The 20,614-nt window shown below is 41.7% G+C and overlaps 1 protein-coding gene and 1 pseudogene across 1 annotated transcript in view; one reads left to right on the top strand and one right to left on the bottom strand.

Moving 5' to 3' along the window:
* CATSPER3 (cation channel sperm associated 3) overlaps positions 1-20,614 on the top strand; it is a 38,034-nt gene that overhangs the window by 5,058 nt on the left and 12,362 nt on the right. Inside the window, exon 3 of the mRNA XM_032627253.1 lies at positions 16,387-16,626. Within this exon, the coding sequence (XP_032483144.1) occupies positions 16,387-16,626 (240 nt within the window). The remainder of the gene's footprint in view (positions 1-16,386; positions 16,627-20,614) is intronic.
* On the bottom strand, positions 12,904-16,117 carry LOC116750518 (annotated as a pseudogene).

Raw genomic sequence — 20,614 nt, 5'->3', positions numbered from 1 at the left:
AATATACCAGATGAGCTAGGAATATCTTGTTGTACACATAGCAAGGAAGCTATCAAAGATTACTGGGGTCATGTGAAAAGGGCTCAGGGAACAGCTTGAAGAGGCTCCTACTGGCCAAAGATGGGAAACTTTGAGCTCAATAAGGATAATAATTACAGTGGATTTTGAAATTCATCAAATAATCTGTAAGCTTATAATTATACTAAAAAAGCTAACAGGCCACTTTTGGATGGTGACAAGGACCTAATACTTTATCTCAAAAATTGTTGAATTAAGGGAAAAAATCAAGTATTACTGACCTTTCTTATATGAACTGTATTACTGAGTAACCACATAGTAGGTAAGGGGAAGCATGTCTTTATAGAAATATCCTAGTTAATAAATGAAAATGAAATGACAGAATATTACAATTTTTCAACCCCCAATGAGTTATAGGACTTAGGCATTTTGACCATTAGTGACTGCTTCCCTCATAAAAGAGACAACCAGACATTATATGCCTCCTATGAAAGAACAGAACCTATAACTTTTTTTTTTTTAATTTATTTTATTTTTGGCTTTGTTGGGTCTTCATTGGTGCACACAGGCTTTCTCTAGTTGCGGCGAGCAGGGGCTACTCTTCGTTGCGGTGCAAGGGCTTCTCATTGCTATGGCTTCTCTTGTTGTGGAGCACAGGCTCTAGGCATGCAGGCTTCAATTGTTGCAGCACGTGGGCTCAGTAGTGTGGCCTGCGGGCTCTAGAGCACAGGCTCAGTAGTTGTGGCGCATGGGCTTAGTTACTCTGCAGCATGTGGCATCTTTCCAGACCAGGGCTCAAACCCATGTCCCCTGTATTGGCAGGCGGATTCTTAACCACTGTGCCACCAGGGAAGTCCCAGAACCTATAATCTTGCCAAAAAGATCAAACCTGAATCTGATCAAGGCTTTTCATCCAGCTGCCTATTTTCAGGCAACAGAGGACAGAGGAACATGAGTGTGCAGTCAACATGATCCAGACTGGGAAATTTCTGCAAGTCAAGAAAAGTTTCTATTGATAGCTTTTTTTCTTGTGTAAAGACCATACATTCTTGTTTCTCTGCATGTCTCATGATTTCTGTTTTTGGGGGTTGAAAATTGGACACTTTAAATCATATAAGATTGGAAACTCTGGAAACCAGATACTCCCCCCTCCCTAGGGTTTTATTTTTGTTGCCATTCCTTTTTTTTTTTTTTTTTAAAGTGACTTTCCTGAACTAATTCGATAAAGTGTATATTCTTTGTCATGTGTGGCCACCAAAGTCTCTGCTCAGTTAGCTTAATGGTCTGCTAATGATTGAACAGAGTATTCCTTAAATGCCTGGAACAAATAAGTCTCCCAGTCTTTGCCAAGGCATGTATTTAATGCGTCAGCAGTTTACAAGTCTGCCTTAGCCTTCATTCGCTGCTTGCAAAGAATCTTAAGATTAGTTAGAGGTGACAGATCAGGGCCTTCTCAGTACTTTCCTGGTACCTTCATCGGGATCCCTAAGAGTCTTAATAACTTCTCAGTTTTATAGTTAGCCAGGGACTTTCATACATGTTATTTTCAATGATCTCAACAGCCACCCTGGAAGGTGTGTATTAATAACACTATTTTACAAATGTTTTAAGGAAGCCCATCTGTTGGACTTAGGATTTCAAAAAAAAACCCCAAATCTAAAGAACTAAAGGAAAGTAGGAGAGCAGTGTCTCACCAAATAGAGAATATGAGTAAAGAGAAATGATTAAAAAGAGCCAAACAGGGCTTCCCTGGTGGCGCAGTGGTTGAGAATCTGCCTGCCGATGCAGGGGATACGGGTTCGTAACCGGTCCAGGAAGATTCCACATGCCGCAGAGCGGCTGGGCCCATGAGCCATGGCCGCTGAGCCTGGGCATCCGGAGCCTGTGCTCCGCAATGGGAGAGTCCACAGCAAGTGAAAGGCCTGTGGACTGCAAAAAAAAAAAAAAAAAAAAAAAAAAGAATTCATGAGAGGACTTCAACAGCAGGTTTGGGCTAGTGGAAGAAAGAATTAAAGAACAGAAAGATAGGTCAACTGAGATTTCCAGTGTGAGGAACAGAAAGTAAAATGAATAAATAAAAATGACCCATAAAACACCATCAAACATACAAACATGCATGCAATAGGTGTCACAGAAGGAGAGGAGAGAAAGGGTAGAAAGAATATGTGAAGAAATAATGGCCAAAAACTCCCCGAGTTTTATGAAGAACATTGATCTGCACATGCAATAAGATCAACAAACTCCTAGTAGGATAAACCCAGAGATCCACCTAGACACACTATAAACAATTTGTTGAAAGACAAAGACCAAGGGAGAATTTGAGACCATCAATAGAGAAGTGATTCATTACATAAAAAGGATCCTCAATAAAATGAATAGCTGATTTCTCACCCGAAGCCACAGGGGCCAGAAGGCAAGGGATGTCATATTCAAAGTGCTGAAAGAAAGACTGTCAGACAAGAATTCAATACCTGGAAAAAACTGTCCTTCAGAAATGGAGAGGAGAAAAAACTGGAGAGGAGTAATGTCAGTGAAAATGCAGAGTAGGTAGCTCCAAGAGGCCACCTGTCCACAGAAACACCTAAAAAGAGGGCAAAACTGTCAGAACTCTGGAAAATAGCCAAAGGCTTATAGTAACTGAGTGAACACTGAATCAGGAAAGGGGCAACTTAAAAAAGATAGGAAAACTTGGTAGCATTTTTATTTGTCTTTGGCCCACACCCCTCCTCAGCATGGTGATGGTTCTGAAGGTGGCAGCCTGTGTTCCCCACGTGGGACACTAGTCCCTGGGTCCAGAAACAACAGAGAAGATTTTTTTCTTAAAGAATTGTTTGTCTGTTTTGACCTATCTGAGGGGGCTGCCTGAAGGACTGATCCAAAGCTATTCTCTTTGTTTTGGATAATCTGGAACTTTCTCAGGACAGAAAGGTGGCTATGCAGAGGGCATTTCTCAAAACCACTGAAAGGCAAATGAATGACCCACTGCCACCTGGAGCAAAAAAATAACACTTGAGACAAACAATAGATATGCTGAAAGCCTGAGAGGAAAATCCAGGGAGAGAGATTCTTTGGAAAAAGAGGACATTGAAAAACTCCCATGTGTGCCATACATTCACAGGACAAGACACATGCTTAGGAAATAACTGAGAACATCCCACACTTTCACTGTGACTGATCTTTAGGCTCAACACAAGCCCAAAGTGAATGCCAATGTACAGTTGTAAGTGGCCTGGCTCAGCATTGAAGGAGTTCCTCAACACAGAGCCCATCTGCAAAGACTAAGAGAGTTTTTCTTCTCCCTCCCTTCCTCTCTCCTTTTCTCTTCTTTCCTTCTTTCCTTCCTTACTTTCTTTCTCCTTCCCTCTTTTTCCTGAGGCATTTAAGAAAATCTCTGTTTACTAGCTGACCAGAAACTACAGAGGAAGAGACTTCAGAGACCATGCATTACAAAGAAAACAGTCTTTACAAAAATTGTTTAGACAAGTCACTAAACAAACAGCTACTACCCACAAAAAGCAACAAAAACAAACCCTGAGGAGAGGGAAGAATTTGATTTCCAGAGTTACCACATTGTACAATTTAAAATGTCCAGTTTTCAAAAAAAATTATGAAGCATGCAAAGCAACAAGAAAGGATGGCTTTTACACAGGAGAAATGAACAGAAACTGTCCCTGAGGAACCACAGACATGGGAATTACTAGACAGAGACTTAAAGTCAACTATGTAAAATATGCTCAGAGACCTAAAGGAAACCACAGGCAAAGACCTAAAGGTAACCAGGAGAACAGTGTTTCAGGAAATAGAATATGTCAGTAAATAGAAATTATAAAAAGGAATGAAACAAATTCTGGAGCTGAAAATATAATAATTAAAAAATTCACTAGAGGGTTCAAGAGCAGATTTGAGCAGCCAGAAGAAATAATCAGTGAACTTGAAGACAAATCACTTGGACTTATTCAGCCTGAGGAGCAGAAAGAAAAAGGAATGATGAAAATGAACAGAGTCTAAGAAACTTGAGGGGCACCATCAAGCATATCAACATACACACGCATTCCAGAAGGAGAGGAGAGAGAAAGAGGAAGAATGAATATTTGATGAAATAATGGCCCAAAAACCTTGCAAATTTGATAAAGAATATATACATCCAAGAAGCTCAGTGAATTCCAAGAAGGAGAAACAAAGAGATCCACACTGAGACACATTATAATCAAGCTATCAAAAGTCAAAGACAGAATCCTGAAAGCAGCAAGAGAGAAGCAACTTGTTACATACAAGGAATCCTCCATAAGATTAACAGCTGATTTCTCCTCAGAAACTATGAGGACAGTGGCAGTGAAATGACATATTTAAAGTACTGAAAGAAAAATAGTCAACCAAGAATTCTATATCTAGCAAAACTATGCTTCAAAAAATGACGACGAAATTAAGATATTTCCAGATAAACAAAAGCTGAGGGAGTTTGCTTCTGGTAGACCTGTGCTACAAGAAATGCTAAAGATAGTCCTTTAGGTGGAAATGAAACTAGATAGTAACTTAAGCCCTATGACAAAATAAAGAACACTGATAAATGTAACTACATAGGTGAATATAAAAGCCAGTATTGTATTTTGGGTTTGTAGCTCCTTTCTTTGTCTGTGTGGTTTAAAATATGAATGCATAAAATAATAATTCTATAGTTAATGGGCACTCAGTGTATTCAGATGTATTTTGTGACAACAGAAACATGAAGAGGGGGATGGAGCTGTGTAGGAACAGAATTGTTAATATACTATTGAAGCTAAGGTTGTATTAGTTAAAAATGGATTGTTGTACATTTAAGAGGTTGATTGTAATCTCAAGGATAACCACCAAGAAAATAACTTTAAAAATGCAGAAAAAGAAATGAGAAATAATCAAAATGGTATACTACAAAAAAACCCCCAAAACACCAAAGAAAGCAGTAATGGAGGAACTGAGGAACAAAAAAGATGTGACATATATTAAACAAACAGCAAAATGGCAGAAGTAGTTTCTTCCTTAACAGTAATTACTTTAAATGTAAATGAATTAAACTGTCCAATTAAGACAGAATTGATTCTTAAAAAAATCCAAATATATGCTGTCTACAAGAGATTCACTTGAGATCCAGATACAAATAGGTTGAAAGTGAAAAATGCAAGAAGGTATTCCATGCAAATAGAAACCAAAAGAGAGCTGGGTTGGGTATACTCATATCAGACAAAATAGACATTAAAGTAAAATGTTACAAGAGACAAAGGAGGACATTATGTATTGACAATAGGGTCAGTTCATCAATAAGATATAATAGTTTTTCTCAAGTACCTATGGAGCATTCTACAGGATAGACCATATGTTAGGCAACAAAACAAGTCTCAGTAAATTAAAAACTATTGAAATCATACAGAGTATTTTTTCTGGCAACTATGGAGTAAAACTAAAAATCAGCAACAGCAGGAAAACTGGAAAATTTCCAAATATATGGAAATTAAACAACACATTCTTAAATAACCAATAGGTCAAAGAAGAAATCACAAAGGAATTTAGAAAATACTTTAAGACAAATGAACATGAAAATACAACATAATGAAACTTATAGGTTGCAACAGAAGCAGTGCTCAGAGTGATATTTATACTTGTAAGTGCCTGCATTAGAAAAGAAGAAAGATCTCAAATTAATAACCTAATTTTACACCTTAAGGAACTAGAAAAAGAGGAACAAACTATACCCAAAACTAGCAGAAGAAAGGAAATGAAAAAGATTAGAGTGAGAAACAAAATAGAGAAATAATAGAGAAAAGTCAATAAAATAAAAATTCAGTTCTTTGAAAAGATCAACAAAATTCATAAGCCTTTAGCTAGATTGCCTAGGAAAAAGAAGACTTAAATTACTAATAACAGAAATGAAAGTTGGGACATTACAAATGACCTTATAGAAAAGAAAAGTTTTATAGCAGAATACTTTGAACACTTTGTACACCAACAAATTAGATAACCTAGGTGAAATGGACAAAATCCTGGAAACATACCAACTACCAAACTGACTCAAGAAGAAATAGAAAACAGACATACTGAAACAGATCTATAAATAAAGAGAGAGAATCACTAATCAAAAAAACCTCCCAACAAAACAATGCACAGGAGCAGATGTCTTCACTAGTTAATTTTACCCTGCATTTAAAAAAGATCGAATGCCAATCCTTCTCAAACTCTTCCAAAAATAGAAAAGGAGGGAATATTTCTGAATTCATTCCGTGAGGCCAACATTACCCTGAGACCAAACCCAAAGACATCACAAGAAAACTAGAGACCAACATCCCTTATGAATATAGGTGCAATAATACTTGAGATACTTACGTCTGAACCCAGCAGCATGCTTAAAAAGATTATACACCATGACCAAGTGGGATTTATCCCAGGAATGCAAGGGTGGTTCAACATAGAAAAAATCAACGAATGTAATACATCAATAGAATGAAGGAAACAATTGATATAATTATCTCAGTAGATGCTGAAAAAGCATTTGGCAAAATCCAACACCCTTTCATGATTCAAAAACCAAACAAACAAACAATTTGAACTAGAAATAGAGGGAAAATTTCTTGACTTGATAATGGGTAATTATGAAGAAATCCACAACTAACATCATACCCAGTGGTGAAAGACTGAAAATCTTTCCCCTAAGATAAGGAATAAGACAGATGCCTGCTTTCACCATTATTCAACATTGTATTGGAAGTTCTAGCCAGAGCATTTAGGCAAGAAAAAGAGCTAAAATTTATCCAAATTGGAAAGGAAGAACCGAAATTATCTTTGTTTGTAGATGACTTGATCTTATGACTTGATCTTAGAAAATCCTAAAGAATACACACATATACAAACTCAACTATTAGAGCTATTAAATGAGCTATTATCCAGCACAGTTGCAGGATACAAGATTAACAACAAAAATTAGTTGTATTTCTATACACTAATATGAACAATCTGAAAAGGAAATTAAGAAAATTCCATTTATAATAACATTCAAAATAATAAAATACCTAGGAATAAATTTAGCCAAGGAGATGAGAGATGTGTATACTGAAAATTATACAACTTTGCTGAAAGAAATTAAATAAGACCTAAATAAATGGAAAGACATCCTATATTCATGGATTACAAAACTTGTTAAGAGGACTATCCAAAGTGATCTACAAATTCAATTCAATCCCTATCAAAATTTCAACAGCCTTTACAAAAAAGAAATTGAAAAGCACATCCTTAAATTCATATGAATGTGAATAGCCAAGACAACATTGAAAATGAAGAACAAAGTTGGAGGACTTGCACTTTCTGACTTCAAAACTTACTACAAAGATACAATAATGAAAAGAGTGTGGTTCTCACATAAGGACAGACATTGACCTATGGAATAGAATTGAGATTCTAGAAATAAATCCAAATATCTATGGCCAATTGACTTTTGACAAGGGTGCCAAGACTTTTCAGGGGGATAAAAATAATCTTTTCATCAAATGGTGGTAGGACAACTTGATATCCACATGCAAAAGAGTAAAGTTAGACCCCTGCCTCACACCATATATAAAAATTAACTTGGGACTTCCCTGGTGATGCAGTGGTTAAGAATCTGCCTGCCAGTGCAGGGGACACAGGTTCAATCCCTGGTCCAGGAAGATCCCACATGCCGTGGAGCAAGTAAGCCCGTGCACCACAACTACAGAGCCTGCTCTCTAGAGCCCGCAAGCCACAACTACTGAGCCCACGTGCCACATCTACTGAAGCCTGCACACCTGGAGCCCGTGCTTCACAACAAGAGAAGCCACTGCAATGAGAAGCCCTCAGACTGCAATGAAGAGTAGTCCCCATTTGCCGCAACTAGAGAAAGCCCACGTGCAGCAATGAAGACCCAACGCAGCCACACCCACACAAAAATTAACTGAAAATGGATCAAAATCCAAAATATATAAGCTAGAAGAAACTCTTAGAAGAAAATATAGAGGTAAATCTTTATGACCTTGGATTTGGCAATGGATTCTTAGATATGACATTAAAAGCACAGGAAACAAAAGAAAAAATAGATAAATCGGACTTTATCAAAATTAAAAACATTTGTGAATCTAAGGATACAATCAAGAGAGTGAACATATGACCCACAGAATAGGAGAAAATATTTGCAAATTATATATCTGGTAAGGGATTAATATCTAGAACATATAAAGAATTTCCACAACTCAACAACAACAACAAAAACCCAATTCAAAAACAGGCAAAGGACTTGAATAGACATTTCTCCAAAGCAGATATACAAATGACCAGTAAGCGCATGAAGAGATGTTCAACATCACTAGTCATCAGAATGCAAAATGCAAATCAAAACCACAATGAGATACAACTTCACACCCATTAGGACAGCTAGTATAAAAACAAACAAAACCCCTCTCCCCATAAAATAGAAAATAGGGCTTCCCAGGTGGCGCAGTGGTTGAGAGTCCGCCTGCTGATGCAGGGGACGTGGGTTCGTGCCCCAGTCTGGGAAGATCCCACATGCCGCGGAGCAGCTGGGCCCGTGAGCCATGGCCGTTGAGCCTGCGCGTCCAGAGCCTGTGCTCCGCAACGGGAGAGGCCACAACAGTGAGAGGCCCGCGTACCGCAAAAAAAAAGGAAAATAACAGGTGTTGATGAGGATGTGGAGAAATTAGAACCCTTGTGCATTGCTGATTGGAATGTGAAATCATACAGCCACTATAGAAAATATTTTGGTATTTCCTCAAAAAGTTAATCATACAATTACCATATGATCCAGCAATTCTACTTCCAGGTGTATACCCCCAAAAATCAAAAACAGGGACTCATATAGATAGTCACACAGCAATGTTCATAGCAGCATTATTCTCAATAGCCAAAAGGTGGGAGCAACCCACGTATCCATCAACCAGTGAATGGATAAAGAGGATTTGGTATATTCATAAAATGGAATATTATTCAGCCCTAAAAAGGAATGAAATTGTGATACATGCTACAATGGGGGTGAACCTTGAAAGCATCATGCTGAGTGATATATAAACCAGACACACAAAGGGCAAAAATTGTATGGTTGCACTTATATAAAGTACCTAGAATAGGCAAATTCATACAGAAAGTAGAATAGAATTTACTATGAGATGGCTAGAGAGGAGAATGGGAATTATTGTTTATTAGATACAGAGTTTTTGTTTAGGATAGTGAAATAGTTCTTGGAGTGGATAGTGGGGATGATTGTGTAATAATGTGAATACTTAATACTACTGAATTAATTGTATACCTAAAAATGCTTTAAAATGATCAATTTCATGGTATGTATATTTTACCACAATCAAAACCTAAAGATAATAAATACTCAAAATGAACCCCCTCCCTACTGAATTCTACACTTTAAAATGATGAATTTTATGGTACATGAATTATATCTCAATTTTAAAAATTATTGAGCTGACCTGTTGGAAAAGAGCAACAGAATAAAATCCAAAGGGAGAAAAAGGAAGGAAAAGTAAAGGAAAAAAACAAAAAAGGAAAGTAGAAAAAAGGAAATAGGTAAGAGCAAAAATTAATGAAATGGAAAACAAAGATTCAACACAAAGGGATCAACAAAGCCAAAAGTTAGATCTTAGAAAATAATTATAAAATAACTTTCTTGATGAGACAATCATGATAAGTTGTTAGTGAAGCCCTGAATCATGTTAGGGATTAAAAAGAGAAATTGCATTTACCACTATTTACAATAGATGTCAGAAATCTAATAATTTTATGGCAATAAATTTGAAAACCTAGCTGAAATAAGATAATTTTCTAGAAAAAAATTACAAAACTCTCAATAAAAAAGGAAATACTTGAAAAAATATGTGTTCATATGTGTCCTTTAGTGTTTATAAAGCATTGGATTAGTAGTGAAAATTTTCCATCTCCTAAAACAAAAAACAAGTAACTTGAACCAGATCGTTTTACGTGGAAGATAAAATTCCAAACATATAAAATGCTTTTAGTGATTAGATAAATGAGCATATCTGCCCTGCCCACAGACAGTTCATTTCGTTAAGCCAGTACCGTTGGCCCTGTGTATCATGGTTTCCAAATCCATGGATTCAACCAACCAGGGATCAAAAGTATTCTAAGAAAAAAATTACAGAAAATTTCAAAAAGCAAAATTTGAATTTGCTGCTTGCCTGGCAACTATTTACATAGACTTTACATTGTATTTACCACTATTTTTAGATAGCATTTATGTTGTATTAGATTACTATATATAATCTAGATCGCTTCTCGACCTTTTGGCTAAGGTCAAGTATAGTACTACAAGTAATCTAGAGATGATTTAAAGTACGTGGGGAGGATGTGCATAGGTTATATACAAATACTATGCCTTTTTATATAAGGGACTTGAGCATCCTGGGATTTTGGTATCCATGGGGGGTGAGGTCCTGGAACCAATCCCCTGGGAATACCAAGGGACAACTGTATATCCGTCATGCCAAAACAAAACTAGACAATGACCATATGAAAAAGGAAAATTACACCCAGTATCATGAGCTTGGACATAAAAATCCCGAACAGAATATTAGGAAACTGAATTTTAAAAAATATATGAAGAAGGTAATATAGCATTGCCAAGTTGGGGTTTTCCAGGAATGTGAATATTAGAAAAATCTAGAAATTTTATTAACCAGCTTAAAATATTAAATGAGTAAAAAACCCCAATAAAATCACTTTAAGAGATGTAGAAAAAAGTTTATCATGAATATCTTTCATGATAAAAATTTAGCAAACTAGGAGTAGAAAGGATTTGTTTTAAGTGATTAAGAGTACCTATGAAAAACCTACGTCAAAATTCACACTCAGTGGTGAAACTGTAACAGTATTCCCTTTAAAGGTGTAGGCCAGTTATTATTGACAAGATTTGTATTAGCATCTTAGCCAATGTATAATACAAGGAAAAGGAATAAAAAACATTAAGGATAAGAAAGAAAGTTTTAAAAGACTGTCATTATTCACAGGTGTTATGATTCCTGTATAGAAATCCCAAAAGAATCTGGAAGAATTATTAATTAATAAAGTTAATACAATTAATAAAGTTAATAAATATTAAAGTCCAGCAAACTTGGTGGATATGTGATTAATAAATAAAATATATTTAATATGTCAGCAACAAAAATGATAGCACTTCTAATAAAATACAAAAAGTACTTAGAGGCAAAGCTAATAAAATCTTGGGTGACTTTTAAGGAGGAAAAAATTCTATAAAGGTCATTAAAGAAGACAAAGAAATGGAAGGGTATATCAGATCATGCATAGAAAGACTTAGTTTCTTCAAGATGCAATCTTGCCTAATTAAGCTATTGTATCAATGAAATTCCAATAAGAAATCTGGCAGGATTTTTTTATGGGTCGCCAAAAGCTGATGCTAAAATTTAGATAAAAGAATGAAATATAAAAAACCAAGATGGTTTTGAAAGTGAAAAGGGGAGAAGTCTTGACTTACCAGGTAATAAGACTTCCTATAATGCTGCAGTAATTAAAGTAGGGTGATGATGTGCGGATAGACAGATAGACCAATGGAACAGGATAGAGTGCTCAGAAACAGACCTGGCTTGTATGAAAACCTGGCCCCTGTCAGATGGCATTGCAAATGAGTGGTGGAAGATAAATTCTTCATTAAACAGTACATGTGGAAAGAAAAAACACAATTGGATCTCTACCTTCCAGCATACACAGCTAAAGACCTAACTTGAAAAGTGAAACTTTAAATTTTTAGAAGAAAATATAGATTTGTATGATCTCAGAAGGGAAAGGTATCTTAAGGTATGAAATAAATAAGCCATGGAGAAAAAGTTTGGTTAATTTGATTCCATTAAAACTTTAAATTTCTATTCATCAAAAGATCCTTAAAGAGGTGAAAGGATAAATCACTGTAGGAGATGCTATTTGAAACACATATAACAGGTAAAGGCTTAGGATTCAAAGTATGTGATATATTGTCTTCCAAATCAATAAGAAAAAGACAAAACAATCTAGCAGAAAATTTGGCAACAGATTAGGAAAAGGCAATTTACAATTTAAACATATAAAAAGATGCCCAACTTCATTAATAATTAGAGAAATGACAAACTGAAAAATAAGATACCATTTCATATTCATCAGATTGACAAAAATTAAGAAGTCCAACAGTAGGAAGTATTGGTAAGGATGTTAAAAAAAAATAAAGCATTGTTCAGAAGTAAGTCAGAAAGAGAAAAACAAATATCGTATAATATCGCTTACATGTGGAATCTAGAAAAATGGTACAAATGAACTTATTTGCAAAGCAGAAATAGAGACACAGATGTAGAGAACAAACTTATGGATACCAAGGCGGGGAGGGTGGTGGTGGAATGAATTGGGAGATTGAGATAGACATATATATATATACTACTATGTATAAAATAGGTAACTAATGAGAATCTACTGTATAGCACAGGGAACTCTACTCAATGCTCTGTGGTGACCTAAATGGGAAGGAAGTCTAAAAAAGAGGGGATATATGTATACATATAACATTCACTTTGCTGTACAGCAGAAACTAACCTAACATTGTGAAACAACTATACTCCAATAGAAATAAAAAATAAGGAGCATCGTTGGTATTAAAGTAAGTTAGTACAATAGCTTCAGAAAACAATTTGGCAAAATCCAGTGAAGCTGAAGATGCTCATATTCTACAGTCAGGTAATTCCACTCCTATGTGTGTAACAGAGAAAAACTACACATGTGTACAGAAAAACATGGGGCTATGAGTTGTTTGGGAGTGTTGTAAGGGCAGGGAGTTATTTCGATGGAGGTGTTATTTGCAGGTTTCAGAGAGAAATGAAGGGAGTTCAACTACAGCTGGCCATCTGCAGGGTTAGTGGGGCAGCTGTGTCTGCTGCCGCAAGGGGAAGGTAACGTGGGCATCATGGCCATGTAGGTACCCAGCGATTAGACCCAGTACTCCTGTGATGATTTTGGAGTGGTTTCTTCTCTCAACAAGGACAACGGTTGAGGTGATCAGGTAGAGGATGACCACTATGTGGGTTTGGAAGAAATCACTCCAAGGCCAGCTGATAGCCTATATCTCGGTGTGCAGGTAGCACACATAGATGATAAAGAATATAGCAGCAAAGATCATCTCAGTCAGCAGTCAAGGCAGGTCAGAATCACCAGGCACAATAGAATCTTAGCAAACAGGAGAATTCCCTTTCGGGTGCTCCAGAAGTTGGTGCTGGCGGCCCAGCAGCTGGGAGCCCAAGGGGTGTTCAGAATCTGCTGTGGCAGGGGCTGGGGTCCCTAGGGGCACGGAGGAACTGCTCATGGGCTCGAGGATGCTGCACACCCAGCCATCTTGCCCACTATCTGGCTGGGGAGAGGGCCCAGGGGCAAAGGACCTTAAGTCCACTTTTTAAATGGCCCTGCAACCTGACTCAAACTTTTTGTACTTTTATACTCTTTGCCGTAGTAAAAAATGGGTAACTGTTTTCATAAGTGGAATTGCTAAATAGTGGTGAAACGCTAAACTAGGTTTACATATATCAACATGATGAATCTTATAATTTTAAATGAAAAAAAATCACCCAAAGAATACTGTAATGTATATGCAATTTATGTAGTGTATAAAAAATGCAAAACCATACTATGTACTTTTAGGGATACATATGTGGTAAAAGTATAAAACACACGAGCAAGACATACTCCAGGTTTAAAATAGGATTACTTTTGTGGGAAGAGAAGGGGATCTGATCAATGTGAGGCTCTGCCTGTAATGGTGATATTTTATTTCTTAAGCTGGGTGGTGGTATATGGTTGTTCATTATATTATTCTTTATACCTTTTTGTGTATATTAAATGTTTCATTGTAGTTAACAAACATAAAAGTGTATATAAATGGTTGCCACGTGGTGACCACAAATATAAGTATACAGGACAAATAACACCACCAGCTGCCCTAATGTTTTCCAAATGGATAGTCGTGGCTTGAGTTACAATTTCCAGTGACAGCATCTGACATATTTAAAAGGTGGTGTATCTCAAAACCTTTTCTATTTCCCTCTAGAAATGGAAATAGAAACTCTCTCTAGCCCCCCTTCACCCCACCCCAAACTCATCTCAGTTAAAGGTATCGGCGTTTACCCAGTTGCTCTGTGTGAAGCACTAGAGTCTTCCTTGCCTTCTCTCTACCCTGTGCATCCCTGAGTCCATCAGCAAGTCCTGTCATCACTGCCCACAAAATACTTCCGGAATCTGTCCTCTTCTCTTCAGCTCCACACTGTCCCGCACTCCAATACAATCTAACCTCGTCTCTTGCCTGGATGATGGTTCTTCTACTATCTAGCACCTCCTCCCTAACTTGCCTCCCAGTTGCTACTCCTGCCAGTTCCCCCACGGTCTCTTTACCACGGAGATCTCTTTAAAATGTAAATCAGTTCACATCACTCCCTTGCTCAAACTCCTCCAAGGCTGAGGTTAAAGTTCACAGCCCTCACCAGGCCTACAAGGCCCTCCCTACATGGCCCGCCCCTCCAACTGCATCTCCTGCTCTGCTCACCCCTTTCTGTTTTGCCACGCGGGCTTTGCTGTTCCTTTCTCCCCTTAAGGCCCTTGTACTCGCCATTGGGGAGTAGTCTCCCAGTTTTTATTATGGCTCCATCCCTGGCTTTAGCAAGGCCTCCACTCAGCACCTTTTCTAAAGTAGCTGCCATGCCTGCCCCTCCCCACCCTGGCCAGCCCCTCTCTCCCCTTTGGCTGTTTCACGTTCCTTCCTGTCTGATGTTATGTATGTATTTGTCTAAACATTCATTTCTGTCTCCCCTACTAGACCGTCAGCTTCCTGGGCGTGCTGTGGTGATCTATCCTGCAGACCCTCATTCTCGTAGCCATTGGCGTCGGGCAGATGCGACACCCCAAGAGCTTCTTGGAAGCCAAGAAGCTGGTGTAGCTGTCCCAGGCTTCCCAGGCCATCCTTCCTCCCTGGCTGGGGAAGCAAGGGCCTCCTGGACTCATTTCTCTCTGGCAGGAGGCCTGGTTCCCAGCCGTGGGTATCTACAGGGGAGAGGAGCCACAGCACAAGCTGAGGGCAGCAGCTTGGCTGGCTAATACTGAACAGGTGGCAGGGTAAATGCCTGCCCCCTCCCCTGGGCCCTTTGCAGTAATCCGGTGAAGCCACTGGGAGCCCTACTGACACCTCAGAATCACAGTGTTACTGATCAGGAATGTGAGCCTGTTGTCTGGGGGGACTGAGGGGAGGGGAGTGGGTGGGCAAGCCAGTCTCCCTTCTGTCTTCCTTTCCTAACTCGGGATTTTGACCAGGTTGGGGCGGGATTCCCTGCCACCCAGGAAACCTCACTATTCCCTCCTTGGGCCTAGACCCAGCCTGCTGATCCAGGGTGTGTGTGTCATTTGAGGGTGGGGTAGAGGGAGTTGCAGTGTGTGCCCTGAGGTTGACCCCAGGTTCTTCACATGGTTGTTCTTTTGGGGATGAGAGAAACTGGGGTTAGGCCAAACAGCGGCCTTGGTGCTGGTTGGGGATGGGGCCTGCAGAGTCTTAGTTACTGATTTCATTTTCAATAAGTTTAGGTTTGTTACCTTGGTTTCCCAATAAAAAAAAATTAACTTCTAAAAAAAAAAAAAGTGAGACTGTCTCATTGTTTCATTTCCCTGTGCCTGAAACAGTGCTTGCTTGGCATGTGGTAGATGCTTAATCAAAGCTTCCTCAATGAATGAGTTCACTGATGATAAGGAAAAACTTAGATGACTCAGAAAGTACCTTTTGGTAAAATCAAAGCCACTGGAGTTGTAGATGCATGAGAAGAATTTGAATAAGATTGTTTCATAAAGTATAAAAGTGGAAAAAAAAGCAGAATGTTCTTCAGAAGCAGATTAATTAACTGATTTTAAGTATGTGTGATAATAGAGTAAATAAAGTAGATATGTGAGTAGTTCATCTCCTTTCCCAAAAGTCTGGGTATTCAGGTTGGCCAGAAGGCTCTTGGGATCTTCTCTTTGGAAATCCGGGTTGCCTGACACGCACCTCCCACCGGGCCTCAATAGTCATTCTGTCCATCGGTCAGTCAGTCATTCCCAAGCCATCTGTGTCAAACCCAGCCCTAAGCTCGGGGCCACAGGGTAGGCAAGACACAGAAAGAGAAGGGAATCAGGCACATTGTGTCCACTGTGTGCCAGGGACTCTGCCTGGGTTTCTCTGTCTTGTGGCTGACTTAGGAGCACCCGCTCCCACCCTCGCCCCGCCAACACACACACCTGATTGGGTGGCCCAGGCAGGGGTAAGGTCTGCAGCTTGGTCTGACCCTCCTACCCTTACCACCCCTGTAGGTCTCAGAGCTCATCTTTGTGTCCATCTATAGCTCCGAGTTCTGCATGAAGCTCTACGTGGACCCCATCAACTACTGGAAGGATGGCTACAACCTGCTAGATGTGATCATTATCATCATCATCTTCATCCCCTACAGTCTCCGCAAGATCAAGGGCAAGCACTACCCTTACCTCAACATCGCCGATGGCGTACAGTCCCTGCGCATTCTCAAGCTTATCCCCTATAGCCGCGGCATCCGGGTGAGTGACATGGGATGCCGTGGTTCTGGGAGTGCAGGTGATAGGGCCCGTCTGCCCATCAGCCCCTGATGAAGTGATAATTCAACTACTCTCATGCAGTGACTGAGTCCTCTTGTGTGACAGGTTGATGTTTATCTGTGTTATCTCATTTAATCTTAAAACGATTGTAGGAAAGGTATTAGCTCCATTTTACAGATGAAGAAATTGAGACCCAAGGTCACTCAGCAGTTAGATGCTGGAGCTGAGCTTCGAAAGGTGTGTCTGACTCAAGACCATCTGATCGTTTCCTCTCTCCCATGTTGCAAAGTGACTGATTTTCTTATGGTCCAGACCCTTTGGACTACATGCCCAGGAGTCTCCAGCTTTTTGTGGCTTCAGCCACTCACTGCTTTTCCCGAACGATTGAAAAATCTGCTGCTTCTCTTGATGGGAATGGTCTCATGACTTGTTCAGGCAGCTCTGGAAGTGCTGCTCCAGCCGAAAGGGCAGAGGGTGGCCAGTCTTTACTTAGCTCAGAGGTTCCAGAACAAACTTCAGAGGTTCCCCAAACGTGCCCTCAGGTGTTCATCCTGGACATGGTATGTTTTCCTTGGCTCTGGTCAGTACCCGTGCTTCTCCAGGAAGGGGCTGGTTTGGACGTATTCGACAAGTTAGGGTGTGTCGGCCTGTTCTGCTGAGAGGTTGCCCCTAGGCCAGCCTGGTGTCTGTCTGTCTAGGGCTTAGGTCCGACACTCAGGGAGCCCAAGGGAGCCCCAAGCCTGAGTGGAGAATAGGCGCATGTTAAAGAGCTCCCCCTCCTGCAGACCCCATGCATTCAGGTCTTGCTCTCACGTGGTCACATACCCATGTGTGTCCCCTCCCAGGATGGGAGCATGGTCCCATCCTCCTGCTTCTCTTCACGGCAAGGCTCCTGGAAGAGGTGTCTGTTCTCCCAGTCCCTCTTCCTTACCTGTCATTTGTGTCCGGGCTTCCTCCCTCCTCTCCCCTGTAACTAGCCCCTCTGAGGTTGCCAGCAGCCTCCTGTCACTGCTTTCTCCTGGTTTCCCTCCAGCCTCTTAGGCATAACTTCTCAGGTGCATGTTTTCTTTGCCTTGCCCATGAGTGTGGTTTTCTCAGGACTGTGTCCTGAGCTCTCTTCTCTCCTCACTCTATATTCTCTTTGGGTGACCTTTTGCACTTGTCAGGGGTCTTCACCTGCCCACGCCACTTTCTTTGAACTTCAGACCTAACTGCTTCCTGGATAGCTCACATACTCCTCAAACTCAACGTGTCTAAACCGGAAGTCTTCACTCTCCTCCCACCCCCACCCTCCAATCCCAAGACCTGGCTCCTCCTCCTGTATTTTGTCTGTTGGGGATGGGTGCCTCCTGTCAAGTCAACTGCCAAGTCATAAGTTTGAGTGTCGGCTTTGAGCTCTCTCTCTCAAAGTCCTACAGCCTGGCCTCCTAGATAGTTCTTGGCTTGTTCACATCTTTTCACTCCAACAGCCATCATTTTTTCTCCATCACCATTCACCTTTCCATGGGTTCCTGCAGTGGCTTCCCACACTATTGAGAGCCCTGGAGCAGAAATGCCTCAGCAGCTGGAGGAATCTCTAAAGTGCACCTCGAGTCATGGCACCGCTCCTTTTACACTTGAGAGTGACTCCCCTTGTTCGTGGGCTAGAGGCAGACCCTATAATGTGTCCTAGAAGTGGGGAAGGGAGTGTCTGAGGTGCTGGCCTATGGAGGCTATGTCAGGGAGGGATGAGAGTAAGGTGGGTGGACAGGAAAGAAGACTGGAGCTCTTTGGGAGGTGAGTGCCAGGTGGCGGGCACCTCGGAGTGAGGGAGTAATCAGACAGTGGAGGCTGTGCCCATTTTTTTGGGTATGGGGCACCAAGGGAGCAGGGGCCTAAAGTGATTCAAGGGTCGCTGGAGATGAGGAAGTCAAGGGACGAAGAGGCTTTGTCCTCTTGGGGATTGGTGGATGTCCACAGAGATGCTGAAGGCCCCCAGGATGACAGCAGGGTGGGGTGGAGCCATTCCAAGATGCAACAGGGTGTGGGAAGGTGGAAGGTTGGCCCTGCCCAGAGGCAGGGGCTTTGCCCATGGAGGCTGGGACTCCGAGGATAAAGTAGGGGATGGCCTCCTGAATCAGGTGAGTGGGGGATGAGCAGCCTCCCTCTAGAGGGCTGCTGGGGAGCGATGTCCTCAGGCAAGAGAGGGTTTACAGGGAAGGCCAGGAGAGAGATCACTGTGGAATGAAGGTGCCAGAGACATGCAGGAGTCATGAGAGGAAGGTGGTGATGGTGGTGGGCTGAGGGAAAGGAAGTCCAGGGCTGTGCAGGGAGGAGGAAGCAGAAAGGACTGGTGGCAGGAGGGGCTTCCGTCTTGGGGAATGGGGGGAGGGGCAGTGACCCAGATTGTCCCTTGTGAGGCTGAGGACACGAGCCACCTGCTGCGTGCATTGTGTTGTGGCAGCCTGGTCAGCGGGGAAGGCCTGGAGGTGCCAGGGTCTTGGTGCCCGGCAGGGATAGCCCAGGGATCCAGTGAAGGGCACACAGCCCTCCCCACTGGCCAAGGCCTATCCCAGAGCTCAGCCTGGCTTGCTTGGTGACCGAAGGCCTCTGCGTGGCCTTTGGTCCATGTGGTCACGCAGACACCCAAGGGCACGCAAACACAGCATGTTCATACGCATACAGTCCATGTTTGACCCCAAGGTCTTTCTGTCATTAAGCAGAGCCTTGTATCCAAAAGTTGTTCCCTGGGGAACCATCAGACCCCCCCCCCCCGTTGTAGCTCTTCTATGGGTTTGGGGATGTCCCTGGACCCCCAGAGTGACTCTGGATTACATGCCCTCTGTACACCAGCCTGGCCAGCTGGCCAGGGGAGCTGGAGGTGCCAGCGGTGGAGCCTTGCACCTCTGTGCTGATTTATATTCATTCAGGTCTAGATGAAGCTCTAACAGAGCTGCAGCTCAGTGCCCAGAGCTGGCACTCTGGCACATTCTTTTTTTTTTTTTTTTTGCTGTACGCGGGCCTCTCACTGTTGTGGCCTCTCCCGTTGCGGAGCACAGCCTCCGGATGCGCAGGCTCAGCGGCCATGGCTCACGGGCCCAGCCGCTCCGCGGCATGTGGGATCTTCCCGGACCGGGGCACGAACCCGTGTCCCCTGCATCGGCAGGCGGACTCTCAACCACTGCGCCACCAGGGAAGCCCTCTGGCACATTCTTGACTCCTGTTCCCTGATGAATTAAGATGACATTCTGCTTTCCACCTCATGGCAATAAACCTGCACCATGAAGAAATAGTTCCTTGCTGTTTTGCACACAGAGAAGCTCTGTTAGCTGGGCAACCAAGGGCCACACTGTCCTTGTTCATCTGCATTTCAGCCTGAAGAACCACCTTCAGACACTGGGCTGCAAGTGAGAGCATCAGCCTCGCCTCCCTCCCTGCCTGCTCCTCTTTGGGGTGCATCACGTGCCACCCATCAGAGCGGCAGGGCCCGAGTACCTGCCCTGACAAGAGGTCCTCTCCATGCCCATAATGCCCCAAGGCCAGGAGGGCAGCCCTAGCTTGATTCAGAGCCCAGGACAGCTGAACTGGGGGCTAGGAGTTGCTTCCCCAAAGAATTTGGGAATTCAGAATCAGGCACCTACTGGGGGCCAGGCTGTAGGTCTAGAAAGTGCAGGACTTCCTCAGGGAAGGAGCTACCAGCCTATGGGGATCTGGGTAAACATCCATGGGACTAGATTTCTTTTTTTTTTTATACATCTTTATTAGAGTATAACTGCTTTACAATGTTGTGTTAGTTTCTGCTGTACAACAAAGCGAATCAACTATATGAATACATATATCCCCATATCCCCTCCCTCTTGTGCCTCCCTCCCACCCTCCCTACCCCACCCCTTTAGGTGGTCAAAAAGCACCGAGCTGATCTCCCTGTTCTATGCAGCTGCTTCCCACTAGCTATCTACTATACATTTGGTAGTGTATATATGTCCATGCT

This window comes from Phocoena sinus, chromosome 3 (genome assembly GCF_008692025.1).
Source record: "Phocoena sinus isolate mPhoSin1 chromosome 3, mPhoSin1.pri, whole genome shotgun sequence".
In the NCBI taxonomy this organism is placed as follows: Eukaryota; Metazoa; Chordata; class Mammalia; order Artiodactyla; family Phocoenidae; genus Phocoena; species Phocoena sinus.
This window is presented reverse-complemented; position numbering and strand designations above follow the sequence as displayed.